The 19,599-nt window shown below is 42.5% G+C and overlaps 1 protein-coding gene across 3 annotated transcripts in view; it reads left to right on the top strand.

Annotated features, from left to right (window-relative positions):
• LOC137619638 (pentatricopeptide repeat-containing protein 1, mitochondrial) overlaps positions 1 to 19,599 on the top strand; it is a 44,658-nt gene that overhangs the window by 10,947 nt on the left and 14,112 nt on the right. For all 3 annotated transcript variants that reach the window (XM_068349839.1, XM_068349838.1, XM_068349840.1), the window contains exons 3-6: positions 6,446 to 6,583; positions 9,698 to 9,872; positions 11,943 to 12,091; positions 18,356 to 18,795. In XM_068349839.1, the coding sequence (XP_068205940.1) occupies positions 6,446 to 6,583; positions 9,698 to 9,872; positions 11,943 to 12,091; positions 18,356 to 18,795 (902 nt within the window). The remainder of the gene's footprint in view (positions 1 to 6,445; positions 6,584 to 9,697; positions 9,873 to 11,942; positions 12,092 to 18,355; positions 18,796 to 19,599) is intronic.

The raw sequence follows: 19,599 nt of genomic DNA, 5'->3' as shown, positions 1-19,599 counted from the left end.
AAGGGAGCGGTGGTGAAAGTCTCGGACCTTCAATCACCGGGGTTTTACAACCGTCTCTTCCTAGTCCCAAAGCATACAGGAGGTTGGAGACCGGTGCTAGACGTCAGTGCGCTCAACGTTTTTGTTACAAAAACAAAATTCACGATGGAGACCACGAAGTCCGTCTTAGCAGCGGTCAGAGAGGGAGACTAGATGGTCTCTCTCGACCTACGAGATGCGTACTTCCACATTCCTATACACCCGGATTCCCAACCGTTTCTGAGGTTTGTTTACAGGAATGTGGTGTACCAGTTTCGAGCCCTGTGCTTTGGCCTCAGTCCTGCTCCTCTCGTGTTTACGAGGCTCATGAGGATTGTAGCAAAATTCCTCCATCTATCGGAAATCCGAGCCTCCCTGTACTTGGACGACTGGCTTCTCAGAGCATCGTCCAGTCATCGCTGTCTGCAGGATCTACATTGGACGTTGGGTCTGGCCAAGGAGTTGGGACTTTTGGTCAACCTAGAAAAGTCCCAACTGATCCCATCACAGACTATTCTATTTTTGGGGATGGAGATTCGCAGTCCAGTTTTTCGGGCTTTTCCGTCTGCCACCCGAATAGAACAAGCCCTGCTCAAAGTCCAACTAATGCTGAAAAGAGAACGTTGTTCAGTCAGGAGTTGGATGAGTCTCGTAGGGACTCTCTCATCCCTGGAGCAGTTTGTCTCGCTAGGGAGACTACACCTTCGGCCTCTCCAGTTCCATCTAGCCTCTCACTGGAACAAGGACAAGACGTTAGAGACGGTATCAATCCCAGTCTCCGAACCAGTAAAGGCATGCCTGAAATGGTGGGACAGCAATATCAGTCTGAGAGAGGGACTATCCCTAGCAGTCAAGAACCCAAACCACGTGTTGTTCTCAGACGCGTCGGATTTGGGTTGGGGTGCGACCCTGGACAGTCGGGAATGCTCGGGTCTGTGGACCTCAAGTCAGAAGAGCATGCACATCAACGGCAAGGAGCTATTAGCAGTCCACTTGGCCTTGATGAAATTCGAAAGCTTTCTTCGAAACAAAGTGGTAGAGGTCAACTCAGACAACACCACAGCTTTGGCGTACATCTCCAAGCAAGGAGGCACACACTCCCTCATGCTGTACGAGATCGCAAGGGACCTTCTCATATGGTCAAGAAATCGAGGCATCTCCCTGTTGACGAGATTCATCCAGGGGGACTTGAACGTCTTGGCAGACTGTCTCAGTCGGAGGGGTCAGGTGATACCCACGGAATGGACCCTCCACAAGGACGTGTGCAAGAGTCTTTGGGCGACTTGGGGTCAACCCACCATAGACCTCTTTGCCACCTCGTTGACCAAAAGGTTACCAATCTATTGCTCACCAGTCCCAGATCCAGAGGCGATCCACATATACGCGTTTCTACTGGATTGGTCTCATCTGGACTTATATGCATTCCCACCATTCAAGATAGTCAACAAGGTACTGCAGAAGTTCGCCTCTCACGAAGGGACAAGGTTGACGTTGGTTGCTCCCCTCTGGCCCGCGAGAGAGTGGTTCACCGAGGTACTTCAATGGCTGGTAGACTTTCCAAGAAGTCTTCCTCTAAGGGTAGATCTCTTACGTCAGCCCCACGTAAAGAATGTTCATCAAAGCCTCCCCGCGCTTCGTCTGACTGCCTTCAGACTATCGAGAGACTCTCAAGAGCTCGAGGCTTTTCGAAGGAGGCAGCCAGTGCGATTGCGAGAGCTAGGAGAGCTTCTACCATCAGAGTATACCAGTCGAAGTGGGAAGTCTTTCGAGACTGGTGCAAGTCAGCATCTGTGTCCTCTTCCAGTACCTCTGTAGCCCAAATCGCAGATTTTCTTTTACATCTGAGAAATGTTCGCTCCCTCTCAGCTCCCACTATTAAGGGCTACAGGAGCATGTTGGCTTCGGTCTTTCGTCATAGAGGCTTAGATCTTTCCAACAATAAAGATCTCCAAGATCTCCTTAAGTCTTTCGAGACCTCTAAGGAACGTCGTTTGGCAACTCCTGGATGGAACTTAGACGTGGTCCTAAGGTTCCTCATGTCAGACAGGTTTGAGCCATTACATTCAGCCTCCCTGAAGGATCTCACCCTCAAGACGCTTTTCCTAGTGTGCTTGGCTTCGGCTAAAAGGGTCAGTGAAATTCATGCCTTCAGTAAGAACATCGGCTTTTCTACAGATAAAGCCACATGTTCACTTCAACTTGGTTTCCTGGCCAAAAATGAACTGCCTTCTCGTCCTTGGCCTAAGTCCTTTGATATACCTTGCCTGTCAGAGATCGTAGGCAACGAACTTGAAAGAGTGCTGTGTTCAGTTAGAGCTCTTAAGTTCTACTTAGCTCGTACTAAGTCCTTACGAGGTGGATCTGAGCCATTATGGTGCTCAGTTAAGAAACCATCATTGCCTATGTCAAAGAATGCTTTGTCATATTTTATCAGATTTTTAATACGAGAGGCTCATTCTCACTTGAATGAAAAAGACCGATGCTTGCTTAAGGTTAAGACGCACGAAGTAAGAGCTATAGCAACTTCCGTGGCCTTTAAGCAAAATAGATCTCTGCAAAGTATTATGGACGCGACCTTTTGGAGAAGCAAGTCGGTATTCGCGTCATTTTACTTAAAAGATGTCCAGACTCTTTACGAGGACTGCTACACACTGGGTCCATTCGTTGCAGCGAGTGCAGTAGTGGGTGAGGGTTCTACCACTACATTCCCTTAATTCCAATATCCTTTTAATCTGTCTCTTGAAATGTTTTTGATCTTGTTTTTGGGTTGTACGGAAGGCTAAGAAGCCTTTCGCATCCTGGTTGATTTGGCGGGTGGTCAAATGTCATTTCTTGAGAGCGCCCAGATTAGGGGTTTGATGAGGTCCTGTTGTATGGGTTGCAGCCCTTGATACTTCAGCTCCTGGAGTCTTTCAGCATCCTAAGAGGATCGCTGGGCTTCGTGAGGAAGACAGACTAACAAGGCAGAGTAATCGTCTAAGTCAACTTCCTTACCAGGTACCTATATATATTTGGGTTTTGTTATGATATAACTGTCAAAAACTCTAAGCATATACGCTGTAAACTTTATTAATTCTGGTCTCTACCCACCACCATGGGTGTGAATCAGCTATTATATATTCACCGGCTAAGTTAAATATTTAAAAATGATATTTTAATTATAAAATAAATTTTTGAATATACTTACCCGGTGAATATATAAATTAAAGGCCCCCCTTCCTCCCCGATAGAGACCCAGCGGGATGAGAAGAATTGGAGCTGTTTACATGTATATGCGGTATCTGGCCGATATTTGGCGCTGGTGGGCACACCCGCAACCTTCATAGCGATCGCTCGCGAGTTTTTGTGTTTTTTCTGTCGAGCCGCCGGAGACGTCAGCTATTATATATTCACCGGGTAAGTATATTCAAAAATTTATTTTATAATTAAAATATCATGTTCCGTTGGTTTCAAAGCAATGATTAACCGGATTTTCTGGCCCCTATTGGACCAGCGGAACGTTTAGACCTGCAATGGGCGTTGACCTATGGAACCTCTTGATGGGAATGGATATTCTCGTCCTTTCCCCACATTTTTTATGCTGTTCTCGGACTCGTCAAAGAAAGGGGGGGGGGCATGTTCCGGTTCAGGCCTATGGTCAGGACCTGAAGGATACCTCTCCATCATTCAGGCAGGCTTAGGGGCCGTAGTCTGGCCCCTCTACAGATCCTACAGCTCCTGCCGAGTCGCTCTGTGCGCGACGACTTCATGGTACTGGCGTATTCCAACCAGCAAGGGACGCATTTTCAAACCTTCGCATCTTGCAGTAGAGATACTGAGATGATTTGAGATCCTCTCAATACCACTATCGGCTCGCTCATTCCGGGCAGAGGAATGTTCTCTCCGACTATCTGAGCAGAGCCTCGCAGATAGAGTGTACCTGGGGGTCTTTGGCCTTTAGTAACCAGCAAGTCCTGACCTGGGGGACCTGATCGCGACAGCTTGGAACTTCAAGCTTCCGCTGTTCTTCCCCCCAGTCTCAGACCCCAAGACTCTTTGGCAAGATGCATTCCGGTGATGGTGGGACAACATCGGCGCCTGCGTCTTCCCTCCTTTGTTGTCTGTTGAGAATGGGTCTCAACAAGACCAGGTTGTCTGTCAACCTTTCGATGGCCCTGAGAGCTCCACTGGGACTATACGCAGAACAGTTTCCAGACCCTCTGCTTCCCCTGAGGGAACTCCCGGGAGAGCTTCTCCCACGGCACAGGCTACACAAACAACTACACTACAACATCTTTCACGAGCCGGGGCATCGCTTCGGCTTCACGCCTGGAGACACTACGCCTCCTCCTCACGAAGAGTCAACCCGCTACAGTCGCGGGGCGGAGGTCGCGTCATCTGCGATAGTCATCTGCAGGGGTCTACCAGGCGAAGTGGAGAGTCTTCTGTGGTTGGTGTCGTGGGAGAGATACTTCTTCCCTTGAGGCCTCTTCTCCAGCAATAATTAACTTATTGCTTTTCGGCGGGAGGAAACTCCTTTCCGCTCTCGGCAGTGAAGCCTGTCGCTCAGCCTTTCCCTGGCCTTCAGGCTGAAAGGAATAGACTTTTTCCTTCCCGCTGGACCTTTCCTCGCTCATGCGAAGCTGCGAACGTCCCTGCCCCCAGTCGGAGTGAGACCTCCAACATGGAGCAAGGTTCGGACTTTTTAGTCCCTTAAGAGATCTTCTCAAGACCCATTACGTCAGGCCTCTGATCGTATTCCGTCTTGGGGCTCCTGCTCACTCTGGCCTCGGCCAGTGTGTAAGCAATCCTCTTGGTCTTGTATGAATCCGCCCTTTCTAAGGAATGGGGGAAGGCAACATTCAGGTTCGCTCCTGAGTTGTTGGCTAGATCAGAATCTTGAGGTCCCGGCCCTTCGGTCCAATTCCTTCAAGATTTCGAGTCACCATTCTGTTTCAGATGACCCAAACCTTCTCCTTATTGCCAGTAAAGGAATCGAGGGGTTATCTTTGGGAACAGCTGCAGTTTGTCCTCACGTGCAGCCGGGTTGGGAGCACAAGAAGGACACAGGGGAGAGTCACCAGTATACCTCTTCAGCTCGGACTCAAGGACATTCATCTCGACCTGAATCCAGACCCTCTCCCGTCACGTCGCCCTACAGCACGATGTCGGATACATCGCAACGTCCCTCGCCTTCGAGTAATTCTACTCTGTGATGCAGGTGCTACAAGCTGGAGTCTGGAAGCGTCTAATGACCTTCGCAGCCCGCTTCCTGCAGGACGTGACCCACAGGAGTATTGATATGTTTCTATCGCTCTGTGGTGGCTACACAACAGCTGGTCTAACCTCAGGCTCCTTTTTGGACAGGTAGCAGAAGGTTGAGGGTATTGTTATCAGGTTTTAGTCTGCATGAACGAAAGAAGTATGTCTGGCCCTTCCTTCTTTCTTCATCATCCCCTCTACTGGGAAGCAGCATCCTGGTCTCTGCATAGCTGACCTCAAACCTCTGCAGGTAAACCATGCTTCCTTGTGTTCCGAGTATTGAGTCAATACTGTCGCGTCCCCCATACCCTGACGAAGTGGTGTTGGGAACGTCCTAACCCAGAGTTCCTTCTGGAACTCCAGGTCAACTGCCTAGGACGGGTCACACTTCTTCCTTCTCACACAAGCTTATGTAGGCCACACGTTTCCTTGCGGAGCAAGGAACTTGTAAGGTGCAGGGACTCCTTTTCTCGAGTGCGACTCACTCGGATTCTGAGTCCCCGGGTAAAGCCAAAGCCAGTATGGCTGGGGACTTTCCCCCCTTCCTAAGGGGTAAGTCACCCAATGTAAATAGCGTGGTTTGTATTTCGGTTACGGAACAAATGACAAATTTGGAGATAATTTGTATTTTTCCTAACCATACAAACCTTAGCTATTTACATATATTTGCCCGCCAGCCCTGTCCCCCAAGACAAGTCCTACTTCTAAGTGAAAGTGAAGCAGTTCACCGGTGTGTGAGGGGGGGAGGGGTAGCTAGCTACCACTCCCCTACCCCCCTGCTAACTAGTGCGGGGGTAATACACCCTCGTTAAATTCTAATGGCTCGCCATTTCAGCTACGCTAAAAGGTAAACCCAATGTAAATAGCTAAGGTTTGTATGGTTAGGAAAAATACAAATTATCTCCGAATTTGTCATTTTTACAAACGTGAGCTCTTTACTAATACTGTCCCACGATCACCTGTCCCCCAAGAAGTCCTGCCTGCAATCAGAATTGACATAATCACTGGGTGAGTGTGTAAGTGGTGTGGCCGGTCTACCCCTTGCTAACTAGTAGAGGATTGTTGACACCTCGTGTAAAAGTTTATGGCTAGATTTTAGTTACGCTGAAAAAATATATCCTTAGTAAAGAGCACAGGTTTGCATATATAGGAAAAATACAAATTACTTCCAAATTTTTCATTTTAGCTTGCAGATGCTCTGAAGATATTAGAAGAAGAGATGCCTGCTGCCAATGCTAAGCCAGATGTTTACTGCTACCAAGTGCTAATCAATGCTTGTGGAAGAGCTGGATACACAAAAAAGGCTTTTAAACTATATAATCAGGTATAGTATACAGCATTTAACTGTTTTACAATAATGTTTTTTATATTTATTCCAGAATTTTAATTTATTGTACAGTAAAGTCCACTCACATAATTTTTTTTGTTTTTTGGTGGGAGAATGCTCAAGAATACTGAATTATATGCGAAATGATTTTATGATTCTGTATTTAAGCATGTTTGAAAATATGGCAAAAAATTATAAAGATTATTTAAATAAAAGTTGTTCTTACTCATATGCAAACCCTTGTCCTTTAGTAGGAGTATGATTTCAACGTAGCTGGACTATGGCTGTTATAAGTTTGTAACAAGGTATTGGTAGTTATTGGCTGGTGGCGGGAAAGCATTGCCCCCCCTGAATAGCCACTTTGGTTTCAGCTGCAGAGATGTACACATGTATTCTCTGTGCTTAACTTGGTGGCTAAGAGACAAGAACTTCATTAAGGGAACTCCTTTGGAGTGTTCTCTTCTGGTAATGCTGCTGTTTGCAGATGAATCAAAGTAAATATGTGGTGCAAACATGAGGAGTCTGAGTGCCTCGGGTCTCTGGTCTGTGGAGGGGTCACTTCCACCTTTACCTGCAGGAGATGAAAGTAGCACTTTTGATGATGCAAGCATTCCAATAGTGCGTGATAGGCCACTGGGTAGCCTTGATGAGCGACATCAGTACTGTAGTGGCATACATCAACAAGTAAATAGTTATTGTTTCATAGCACCTCTACAAGTTGGCAAAGCAGACACAATAGACAATGCAAGGTATTTGTCAGCAAGAGTTATTCCAGGCAAAAGGAATGTGATTGCCAACAATTATAGTTGCCAGGAAAAGTAGTTGGAGCACAGTGGGCCTTTCATCCTTTAGTAGAGAGGAGTCTTTCAACTTGTGAGGTTCCCCATCAATCATCATGTTTGCCTCAAAACTCAACAAGAAACAACCAGTTTTCTGCTCATCAGTTCCAGACCCGTTAGTGGAATTAGAGAATACATTTAAACACCTATGGGATGAGCTAGATGTCAATGCGATTCCTCCATTTTGTCCGATTTGAAGGGTAATCAACAGGGTGCTGACTACTTCAAATTCAAAGGTAGTAACACTGGTGGCTCCCAAATGGCCACATGTTGAATGGTATCCAGACCTGCTGATACTCCTAGTAGAAGTGGGCCATCCTGCTTTACCAACTCTACCTGCAGGGATACCAAAAGTCAATGACATCCCTGTCACTTGGGTGGAGACTATCCAGTATCTCTGAGTGAAAGGCTGCACAGATGTCTGGATATCTGTGAAGAGCCTCTACAGCTGTCTATTTAGCAAAGTGGGCCCTTTAATGCAATTGGTGCATAGTAGGGGTAATCCTCCGGTCGGAGCCTCTCTGCAGCTGGTTGCTGACTTTCTCGTCTACTTTCGCTGAAAGAGGCTCATCTTCGTCTCATCAGTGAAAAAAGGACCTTCGATGTCAGGATGCCAAAAAACTCAAAATCAATCGATCAGTCAGCAGTGAAAGGCTATCACTTGGTTTTTAGTCAGCACTTAGACTGAAGGGCTTAGATCTTTCATCCTTGTGGGAATTATTTATGCTCAGAGCTTCAAGCAGTCTTGCCCTCTGCGAGAACACAAGCTACCTTCATGGAATGTCTCTTAGACTTCTCAAGTCGCCCAAAAAGGTAATGTATTAACCTTAACGACAAACACCAGACAAGGATCTCATTTTTAAGACTGTTTTTCTCCTTGCCTTAGCCTTGGCGAAGTAAGTAAGCCAGGTTCCGAAATACCATATCATTCTGGCTTTGGGAAAGCATCAGGAGACCGTACCCCCACTCAACTGGAGATTCGAAAGGACCGCCTCAAGCACGTCTCACAAATTCAGAGGGATTGGTTCTATGGTAACCTTCAGGATAAAACCTATCAGTAGCACAAGTAATGTAGACAGGAATCTGGAAAATGCCTGACAACCTTTACAGCCCATTAACTGTGGGAGTATAACCACAAGTCCTTTTACACATTCCATTTTTACAACCTGTGTTAGCTACTCAGCAGGATTTTTTATGTACCTACTTCCTTCAGAGGACAAGAAATATCTGTACTGCAAGTGTATCACACATGCTCGCACACTGTAACGGTATTTCTGTTTTTTTTATATTGTCGTTATTGCTCTCCCCTCACACTGATAACCTGTTTAATGTGCAAGCGTGCTGTTAGGAGGTGACAGAGACGAGTCGAATGCAATTCCTAACGGCTCGGTTGTACATAAGTCTGCAAGCGAGCTGTTAGGAGTTACATTCGACTCGTCTCTCAGTAACCTCCTAATGGCTCGCTTGCACATTCAACAGGTTATCAGTGTGGGGAGAACGATAACAACAACATCCAAAAAACAGAAATACCATTACAGTGTATGAGCATGTGTGATACACGTGCAGTACATATTTTGTCTCCGATAGCGTTCGTGATGTTAGTTTCTCCTCTCTCTTGGGTGCACAGGCTGTGCCATTATTTGGTAGATCAAACATTGTTGCAGTGAATCTTCTAAACCGAGCAACTTCTCTATAAAATATATATAGAAATATCTCCCATGACCTCCTTATGAGGAGGAGGATGACCGGAAATGTATAAACACATACTTTCAATTGAGCTTACATTCCAGACAGCAGGAAATAGGTTCTTCAATGATTCTCTATGTTCAGACAGAAACCTAGCCCTGTCACCTGAGAATCTTCCCTCAAGTTAATAGGAGGTTGAAGGAGTGAACACTACCACACCTCTTCTGGTCTAAGTGTTCTGACATCCCTGGATTTAAAACCAGCCAACTTGGTTAAAGGAACTTCCTCCCTCCATATGATAAGTCTCCTATGAAAGGACGAAGTGTACTGGCTAGGGGGCGGGGCTTCCTTGCCACTTGCCAGTAAGTAACGATGCCTCGTTATGAATTATAACAGCAGAATTCCAGCAATGCTGATGTAATCCTGTTGAAGGACTCAGGTTTGTATAGTTAGGAAAAATAGAAATTACTTTAAAAATTTGTGAGATTTTTAATCTTTTATATTTTTCTTATTAATGTTTTGATAATTTCTTAGTACTTTAATGGCTATTCTTACTATACAGTAATAGTATTAATTTTTTCTCCAGATGAAGAAGAGGGGTATAAAACCTCAACCTGTTACTTACACTGGATTGTTCAATGCTTGTGCTAATTCCCCTTGGCCAGCTACTGATGGTTTACTTCGGGCTCAAAAACTTCGAAAACAGCTACAGGATAAAGAATACCCTGTCAATCAGACTATATCTCATGCCATGATTAAAGGTATAGTCATTTTATTTTTGTATGAATTATATTATTTAATTTGGGACTATATACTAATAATTCAAGTCTTTACAGTGGAGATATATCTTGGCGACAGATGAAACCATACGACTTATATGAGGTGTAAGTACCCACCGCTAGTTAACGGAGCACAAACTGGCCACCTTGCATACACCCGCACTATAGTCCATTTCTATTAGCGAGTCATTTTTGCACTGACTCGCAGCGGTGCTCTTTTAGCTCGGAAAAGTATCCTGATCGCTGATTGGTTGGACAAGATAATTCTAACCAATCAGCGACCAGGGAACTTTTCCACGCTAAAAGGGCACTGGTGCGAGTCGGTGCAAATATGGCTCGCTAAAAGAAATGGACTACAGTATAGTAATACTGTAATACGTCACTTTCCATTTCGGCTCGGTAGAGAACAGACAGGCTGTCATTCTCCCGCAAAACCTTAACTCGGTTACAATTAAAGATCAACCAGCCTAAAAACATAAAAACTTTCCCTTTTTCTTTTTAGAGTGTGTGCCCGTGGGGATTAACCATGCTAGTTTGTCCTGTCATCGAAGGGCGCCAATGCGCACCTTCATGTCAGCCTTGGAGACCGATCCTCACGGTCTTTGTCCTGTGTGCAGGGATCATTCCTGTTCACAGGTGTCTTCTTGTGAGGAGTATAGAGAGTGGTTGCCCTCTCACTGGCAGCGGTATGGTAGGCGGTGGAAGAAAAAGATGTAGACGTATGCTTCAATGAAAAGTTCCGTAGGGCGATCCCTGTGGGCAAATAATTTCAAAAATTTTAGTTTCCATTTTGGCTCTAGAAAATTTTAGGCAGTCCATCTATTGGTATTTATTGCCACTGCGCACGTTTAATTCCAGCCATTAATATTATAAAGGCTATTTGAGGAATTTAAGTTTCTCCATATTTTACTGTCCACTGAAATTTTTGGAATTTTCCACCCACAAGGCCACCCTGCAGCACTTTTTATTGAAGATATGGCGAAAATCAAATTCGTCATATAGCCTTTATAAGGATAATGGATAATAGTAAACATGCTCATTGAATTAAAATCTCAAGATAGTAATGCGCGGTGAAATCTTAGCGAGGCCCTTTTCGTCAATAGGGATGAGATGAGGAGATATTGGTGATGATGATGATTATGATGAACCTTAATGATTTAAAGAAACATTCAAAAGCAATACACTATCATAAAGAAATGCAGAGTTATTGAAGTTGCATTGCAGTAATTATTTCTATACAGCAAATGTTTTTATGTTGAACAAGCTGATTTAAGTCTTTTTATAGTTTATATATGACTTGTCTGTTTTGATGTTGTTACTCGTTTTAGAGTCATTTAGTGTTAATTTGTTCTCATTATTTATGTATTTCCTTATTTCCTTTCCTCACTGGGCTATTTTTCCCTATTGGAGCCTTTGGGTTTATAGCATCTTGCTTTTCCAACTAGGGTCGTAGCTTGGCTGGTAATAATGATAATTAATAATAATAATAATAATAATAATAATAATAATAATAATACTGTACTGAGTGGATGAAAAAAAATATTTTGGCAACTCAGATTGGATCAATATCGATCAAATCTAACACAAAACTGGCATTTCGCAGGTGGTTATAGAATTCAGTGCAGATATTGTTTCTGTTGTGGATCAGCATCATTTACTTGGTAAAACTAATCCTGGCCGAGGAGAAAATCATTGTGGCAGTATTCTGAATGTCGACTAAAATGGATATACATTGTGAAATGTGTGAGGACATAAATGAATGAGGATATTCAAAAGTAATCTCCGCTTCTATTTCTTCTGATGGAGGATACCTCCTACAAAGTGTTTTACCTACGTCATGGCCACATTTCTTTTCCTATTTTGCCTGAAGTTCTCTAGTATAAGAATGAGTAGCACATGCTTTTCAGGTAACTATTGGAATACTAATTAATTTCAGTTTTAAGAATTATGCTTATTTAAAGCTTAATCATAATCAGAATTTCAAGTGCAAGTTATAAAACGTTTCCTCTCGATTATAGATTACTGTGTTTGATTTCTGATAATTTTCAACAGCTTTTGGGAGATGTGGTGAAATTAAGACAGCTTTTACGATTGTGGATGAAATGCTTGATCAAGGATTGATAGTGAACATAGAGACCATAAGCTTCATGTTGCAAGCCTGCATATCTGATCAAGAAACCGGATTTAGACATGCTTTGATGGTGAGCTTTGTTTTCCGTTATTGAGGGTATCTAATTTTTGATATTTTCAGTACTTTGATTTATGTAAACTTCACTAGATATACCAAAAAGTTGTTTATGAGATCAAAGCTCAGTCTTTAAAATATTTGTGACAATGAATTATTATCGTCAAGTAAGGTTATTGAAAAATTAAGTGAGTTGAGCTTAGTAATGTAATGTAGTATTGAATCGTACCTACACCGATACAAACCCTCATTCTTTAATAGGGATATGATTTCAGTGAAGCAGGAAATTCGACTTTTAAGATTTATAACGAGGTGTGAGTAGTTACTGGCAGGTAGCAGGGAAAGCCCTGCAACCCTATGATCTCACTGAGTACAGAAGTCAGTTTTGGGTTCAGCTACCAAGTCATACAGATGTATGCTTAATGTTCCAAATTTTACTTCTTTGATTTAATTTTTGTATTTTCAGATTGATTGATTGTTGTATGCTAGTTACAAGGAGAAACCGTGCGTATGCTTGCAGTCTTGCCTAGGAGATTCTGGCCATCGGTCCAGAGCCTTCACGAGTAGGATGTCTGTAGATCATCATTTTTTGTACCCTTTTTAAAGGGTTCATGACTGCGCTTAGTCATTCATCATTGCGGAGTGTAGAGAGTGGCAAGAGGAGGAAGAAGTCCAAGCAAGATTCTTTACTATTGGGGTTTTCCTCAAAAACTAGGAAATCTGCTGCACCTCTCCCTTCCCCTCTGATACTGTAGCTTCTGATCCTTCTCTGTTGGCTTACTCCCCAGGGGAAGGTGATAAAGGATGATGATATTGATCTAACACTAGGGCAAGCCCATAGCCTTATTTGCTTTCTTTAGAGAAGCAAGTATTCCTTCTCCTCAAGGTGAGCTTGAAGTGTTAATTACAGGTGAGGATGCAGTGGAGGACAAAACCTTAAGGACACTCTCTGAAGTTTCTGTCTGAGGCAAACTTCCACAGTTCAGAAGGTGCCCTCGTAAGGGACCACAAGACTTTAGTAATGTTTCCGAGAGGTGGTCTCAGCTCTATCAGTGAGCAGGACTGCTTCAGCCTCTGTATGAGCATAGCGAGTTCCGCTAAGGGGTTGAGACAGGTCTCAACCCTAGGTGTTATAGGGGGTGGACTCCCCATCCTTCCTTTGCAGTGTCCGTGAACCACAGAAATTCTCGTGGAATCAGCATAAGAGGCAAGGCCTTTAAAAGGTTTGCCTCGCTCTTCCACTATTCCGGGTCAAGTTTGGAATCCTTACCTATTGGAACTAATGATAAAGGAGAGAGGGGCTCTTGTTACCACAGGTGGAGGCGACCATTTGGAACGATGTTCCAGGGAGGACAGATGATCCAGCAACTTCTGCCAAGGTTGTACTGGCAGATAGGGCTGTTGAATGAGAGGAATTACCACCTCACAAGCATAGCAGTCTGTCCTGAGATGGGAAGACTTCCTACAATGGTGTCGATGTCTGTATCTGGGCAAACCAATATTTGTTTGGTTGTTAAAAAGGGGACTCTGTTCATCACGATCCCTAGCTCATGACAGAACAAGAGAAGGCTTTCTCATTGGAGAGGAAGGTCTGTTTTCTAAGTCCATCAAGATCCAGTAATCATCCTGGTAACACAGTAGACAAGTGCTGTTGGTGTGTGCCTATGTTGAAACTAGAGTAAAAGCTCTGGTGGAACTTGCAGAGCTGTTGTGGGAACGAAGCAAAGAACTTTGTATTGGTATTCTCTGCTCACTTATGACACATGGTGGTACTTTCTGGTAGCAGGCTGGATTGGGATTTGGAAGTACGCATCCTCGAGTCGATTGTCATCGTGAAGCCTAGTGGCCTGATTGCTTGCCTGACAGTGCTGGTCTTCCTCCTGAATGAGGTTTGTAGAACACTAGTTTAGAGTACTAACTTTTTTAAATATTATTGGATTTGTGAACCACGAATAACCGAAACCACGAAGGCAGAATCCTCAAAGACCGAGGGCCGATGATACTTTTCCTCTCAGAGCCTCTACTGTATTCAACTGATTGTAGACTAACTTATTTTCATACATAGTGAGAAGCTCCTCTCAGTCTTAGAGTGAAATGCTATCATCCAGCCTTGAGACAAATCTTTAGACTGAGAGGCATAGACCTACCTACCTGTGTGTAAATTATCAATGCTCATGAAGAGCTTTGAGGACTCCTACCTAGTTAGAGAACTCAATTCCCCATTGTGAAGCTCGACAAGAGTTCTGAGGTCCCTGAAGAGGTCCCCCCACAAACCTTTAAGACAGGGATTTGACAAGGACATATCTCTTAAGACTGTCTACTTTTATTTTTGGCCCTGGCTTCAACAAAAAGAGTAGGAGAGCTGCACAGCTTTTCATATTTGGTTAGTCATTCTGAGGGATAGAGAAAGTTTTCACTCTCTATTCCCAAGTTTAGAAAATTCAATACTGTATCCGGTCATAAGCAATACTAAGTTTGAATTTTTCTCCATTTCTACACTTAGGAAAGCAACCGGCAATGCAAACAATTTTCTTCCCTTTCCTGTGGGGGTACTAAGACACTACCTGAATCAGACTCAACCCTTCAGACTACATTGACTACAGAACCTCTTCATCAGTTTTGGTATGCTTAGAAATATCTGCAAAAAACACCATCTTCTATTGGCTTTAAAGATGAATAATAGAGCACAAACTCAGGCAGCAAGAGAGTTGAAGGAACTGACGCAATTCAGAGTAGTAGGTTTGACATTTAGCCTTTGGGAAGAACCTGTCAGTGGGCCAAGTCCTGAAGGTTGGAGATGCAGGACAACCTTCACAACCCATTATTTACAGTAATTTCTCCAAGTCATTCAATACATTTTCTTTAGGACCTGTGGTAACTGCTCAACAAGTTCATTGTGTAGTGTACCTAGCTCCCTTACAGAACAGGAGGCATCTCATCAAAGAGGTTTTTACAACAGTTCGACATTTAGCCTTTGGGAAGAACCTGTCAGTGGACCAAGTCCTGAAGGCTGGAGATGCAGGACAACCTTCACAACACATTATTTACAGTAATTTCTCCACAAGTTATTCAATACATTTTCTTTAGGACCTATGGTAACAGCTCAACAAGTTCATTGTGTAGTGTACTTAGCTCCCTTACAGAACAGGAGGCATCTCATCTAAGATAGAGGTTTTTACAACAGTCTAGAATGAGAGTAAGAATGTGTGGTCTTTCTTTCTCTTGTCCTTCTGCCTTAGAGTGCAGTAGTCAAACCATTAAGTTACTTAATTGGACCTTGATGCAGGTAAGTTACCTCAACGAGTAACTAATCTAATTTTAGGTCAAGATAAAAGTGCTTTCCTTGATCCTCCTGACGAGGGGGAGGATGGATAGAGATGTAAACCCATCACTTTATTTTAGCTCTGCATTGAAGATATCATATCCCTTAGGGATATAAATTCCTCCATGACCATCTGTCTAATGACAGAAACTTAACCTATCACCTGAATTTAAGGTTATAGGCAGTGGCAGATATGCAGACGAGACTGTTGCTGCTCCTAAGGTCTGAGTGTTTGACATCCTAGCATTTTAAACCCCCCAGTGTTATAGGGACATCCTTCTACCTAAAGATGAGTCTTCTATTGAAGAACTAGGGTTTGTAAACTTGTAGGACCAAATCAGAAATTTTAAAAAGTAGTTTGTACTTTTCTTAACTGCAAACCCAAGTCCTTCTATAGTCTATTTTTTATAGCGGTGCATATTTGCACTTGACTCACAGGGGTGCCCTTTTAGCTCGGAAAGGTTCCTGATACCTGATTGGTCGGAAGTATTTTTGTCCGAACACCTTCATTGTTCTCGAATGATTACCAAGTAATGTGAATCGAAAATTATTTATTAACCTATATTTCTCCATCATATATATGTTTTGTCAATAAACAATGTGAAAGAATAAATATATTATAAAGAATCATCTTGGTAACTCTAAATTTAATAACACAATCCGCCGAAGTCAACGACAGCAGCTGGTTTTCGGATGCACGCTTTGTGATTTTGTAATTTTTCACATATTTTAACACAAATTGGGATAGATTACACTCAGCATAAGTTAAACATGTTATTATAAACTTTCTTTGAATACCAGAACTTACCAAAAACATGGAATTAATAAAACCCGATATTTGTGAAAACTTATGGGGAGGTGAAAGAACAGCCTATAGCGGCCTGGCGGGAAAACGATCCCTTCTGACTCGTAGACGCAGTTTGTTTTTTTCTTTCGTAATATAGTTCGGCCTATTCCTTTCAGTTTAAATAGTCTTCGTATTATTTTGCTTAGTATTTTCCCACATTCCTGTTCCTCACCTAATATCTATCTATTTTCCCCGATATCCCTTCTTTCAAATATGGGATATCCGCACTACGATTCCTTATTTCTTATCCTCTGTCGAAAGTGATGGCTTGAAGAGAAGCGCGTGCTAGTCTCATTAAAATAGTGTAGAGGCGGGAATAAAAAAATACTATGCTTAATATCAGGTTTACAGAATAGGTTATACTTGCTACACAGCATAACATTTATGTTGTTATTATTATTTACATACTTACTGACGTAAGGTGCAAAACATAAGGAATCGTAGTGCGGATATCACATAGGCCTATATGAAAGAAGGGATATCGGGGAAAATAGATAGATATTAGGTGAGAAACAGGAATGTGGGAAAATAGTAAGCATAATGATACGAAGAGAGACAATGCAAGACTATTTAAACTGAAAGGAATAGGCCGAACTATATTACGAAAGAAAAAAACAAACTGTGTCTACGAGTCAGAAGGGATCGTTTTCCTGCCAGGCCGCTATAGGCTGTTCTTTCACCTCCCCATAAGTTTTCACAAATATCGGGTTTTATTAATTCCATGTTTTTGGTAAGTTCTGGTATTCAAAGAAAGTTTATAATAACATGTTTAACTTATGCTGAGTGTAATCTATCCCAATTTGTGTTAAAATATGTGAAAAATTACAAAATTACAAAGCGTGCATCCGAAAACCAGCTGCTGTCGTTGACTTCGGCGGATTGTGTTATTAAATTTAGACTTACCAAGACGATTCTTTATAATATATTTATTCTTTCACATTGTTTATTGACAAAACATATATATGATGGAGAAATATGGGTTAATAAATAAGTTTCGATTCACATTACTTGGTAATCATTCGAGAACAATGAAGGTGTTCGGACAAAAATACGTCCGACCAATCAGGTATCAGGAACCTTTCCGAGCTAAAAGAGCACCCCTGTGAGTCAAGTGCAAATATGCACCGCTATAAAAAATAGAGTATAGTTATAATTTCTGCCTCAGCCAACCTGGAAACGGTAGGTGAAGGTCAAAGTGGCTACTCGGTGAGCTGGGAGGGTTGGCCAGGGCTTCCGTCATTAACCAACATCTCATTATAGATTTGAACAGCCAAGTTTCCAGCTTTGCTGAATTCTTACTCCTATTAAAGGGCTTATGTTGTTATACATACATACATACATATACCAAGGCCCTTCCCCCAATTTTGGGGGGTAGCCGACATCAACAAAGAAACTAAAACAAAAAGGGGACCTCTACTCTCTACGTTCCTCCCAGCCTAACAAGGGACTCAACCGAGTTCAGCTGGTACTGCTAGGGTGTCACAGCCCACCCTCCCACATTATCCACCACAGATGAAGCTTCATAATGCTGAATCCCCTACTGCTGCTACCTCCGCAGTCATCTAAGGCATCGGAGGCAGCAGCAGGGCCTACCGGAACTGCGTCACAATCGCTCGCCATTCATTCCTATTTCTAGTCAGGAAAAATACAAATTACAGAAGATCCTCAACTTACAAACTTATTAAGTTTCAAGAAGCTATTTGTAATTTGAATTGTTTGTAAATCAATATTTGTTAGACTTTGGTCTATGGTAGGTTTAACCTGAATCCCATGCCTATGATTTCCAGCTACAAAAGTCAGCAAATACTGTAGTCAGGTTTCATATGAAGTAGATATCAGGTTATTACAAATAATATTTTGCTTACTGTATTAAATATGATATTGTTTTATTACAGTATTCCTTTATCTTATCTTTATTTTCAGTTGCATTTGTGTTTGTATCTCCGAATGTTTGTACGTTTGGGCCCTTCTATACTTAAAAAAATTCATGATTTTTAAATAACTCAAGTAGGTTAAGCTTAACATTCTAATATTGAATAAATATTATTTTTTCTAACTTTTCCTCTTCTTCCTCTTCATCTTTTAATATCTTTTGTTATTTTTCTTTAAAGGTATGGCGAAAGATGCGGGAGCTGCGCATAGATCCAGGCATTTATACATATAATTTACTAGTACGGTGTATTAATGATTGTAAAGCTGGTCATCCTGAGTTAACTTCACAACTTCTTGAGGGTACTTTCTATCCAGAACATACTTCTAAAGCTATGAAAAAGAAAGAAAGTAGAAGAGATTCAAAGAAAGTAGAGGTTTCAAACTTTAGCAAAGAATCAAGTGGGGAATCAGAGTCCATGACAGGTGCCTCCGAAGAGGATCTGGGAAGTTCTCAAATCACAGCCAGTCAAGTTGAAGTTATCTCAAAAAATGAATATTTAAAAGGCACCGAAGCATATTCCTCCAGTAATTCAGTCGCAACATTACCAAATTTACTGGGAAGAAAATTAACTGTAGGGTCAGTTATTGGACTGTCATCCCTTGATAAAGCAGAAGACAGGTTAGTGTGCTTAATGTTTTTTAAATAGTATTTATTGGAATTATTTTCTTTAGAAAGTAAGCAGTAAAAGGAATTTTATATTATGTTTTTTGCTTCTTGTGGATCAATGTGTTTAAATCTTATGAATGTGTTGAGGTGGTTTGGCCATGTTGAGAGAATGGAAAATGGCTGTCTGCTAAAGAAGGTGATGAATGCAAGAGTTGATGGGAGAAGTACGAGAGGAAGGCCAAGGTTTGGGTGGATGGATGGAGTGAAGGAAGCTCTGGGTGATAGGAGGATAGATGTGAGCGAAGCAAGAGAGCGTGCTAGAAATAGGAATGAATGGCAAGCGATTGTGACGCAGTTCCGGTAGGCCCTGCTGCTGCCTCCGATACCTTAGATGACCGCGGAGGTAGCAGCAGTAGGGGATTCAGCATTATGAAGCTTCATCTGTGGTGGATAATGTGGGAGGGTGGGCTGTGACACCCTAGCAGTACCAGCTGAACTTGGTTGAGTCCCTTGTTAGTCTGGGAGGAACGTAGAGAGTAGAGGTCCCCTTTTTGTTTTTGTTTCTTTGTTGATGTCGGCTACCCCCCAAATTGGGGGAAGTGCCTTGGTATATGTATGTATGTACACATGGACATTGAATAGCTTCCCTGGTCCCTTTCTAGCCCAAATTCATAAATTCAATTTGATTTATTAGAATATGATTATATTCCCTACCAAACAGGATTCTACTATACAGTATATTCTTGTGTAACAGCCGATCTCTCGTATAATGCGGCCCCCAAATTTTACATACACACATATACCAAGGCACTTCCC

Source organism: Palaemon carinicauda, chromosome 26 (genome assembly GCF_036898095.1).
Source record: "Palaemon carinicauda isolate YSFRI2023 chromosome 26, ASM3689809v2, whole genome shotgun sequence".
Lineage (NCBI taxonomy): Eukaryota > Metazoa > Arthropoda > Malacostraca > Decapoda > Palaemonidae > Palaemon > Palaemon carinicauda.
The sequence above is the reverse complement of the archived record's forward strand: the minus strand, read 5'-3'. Positions and strand labels throughout refer to the sequence as shown.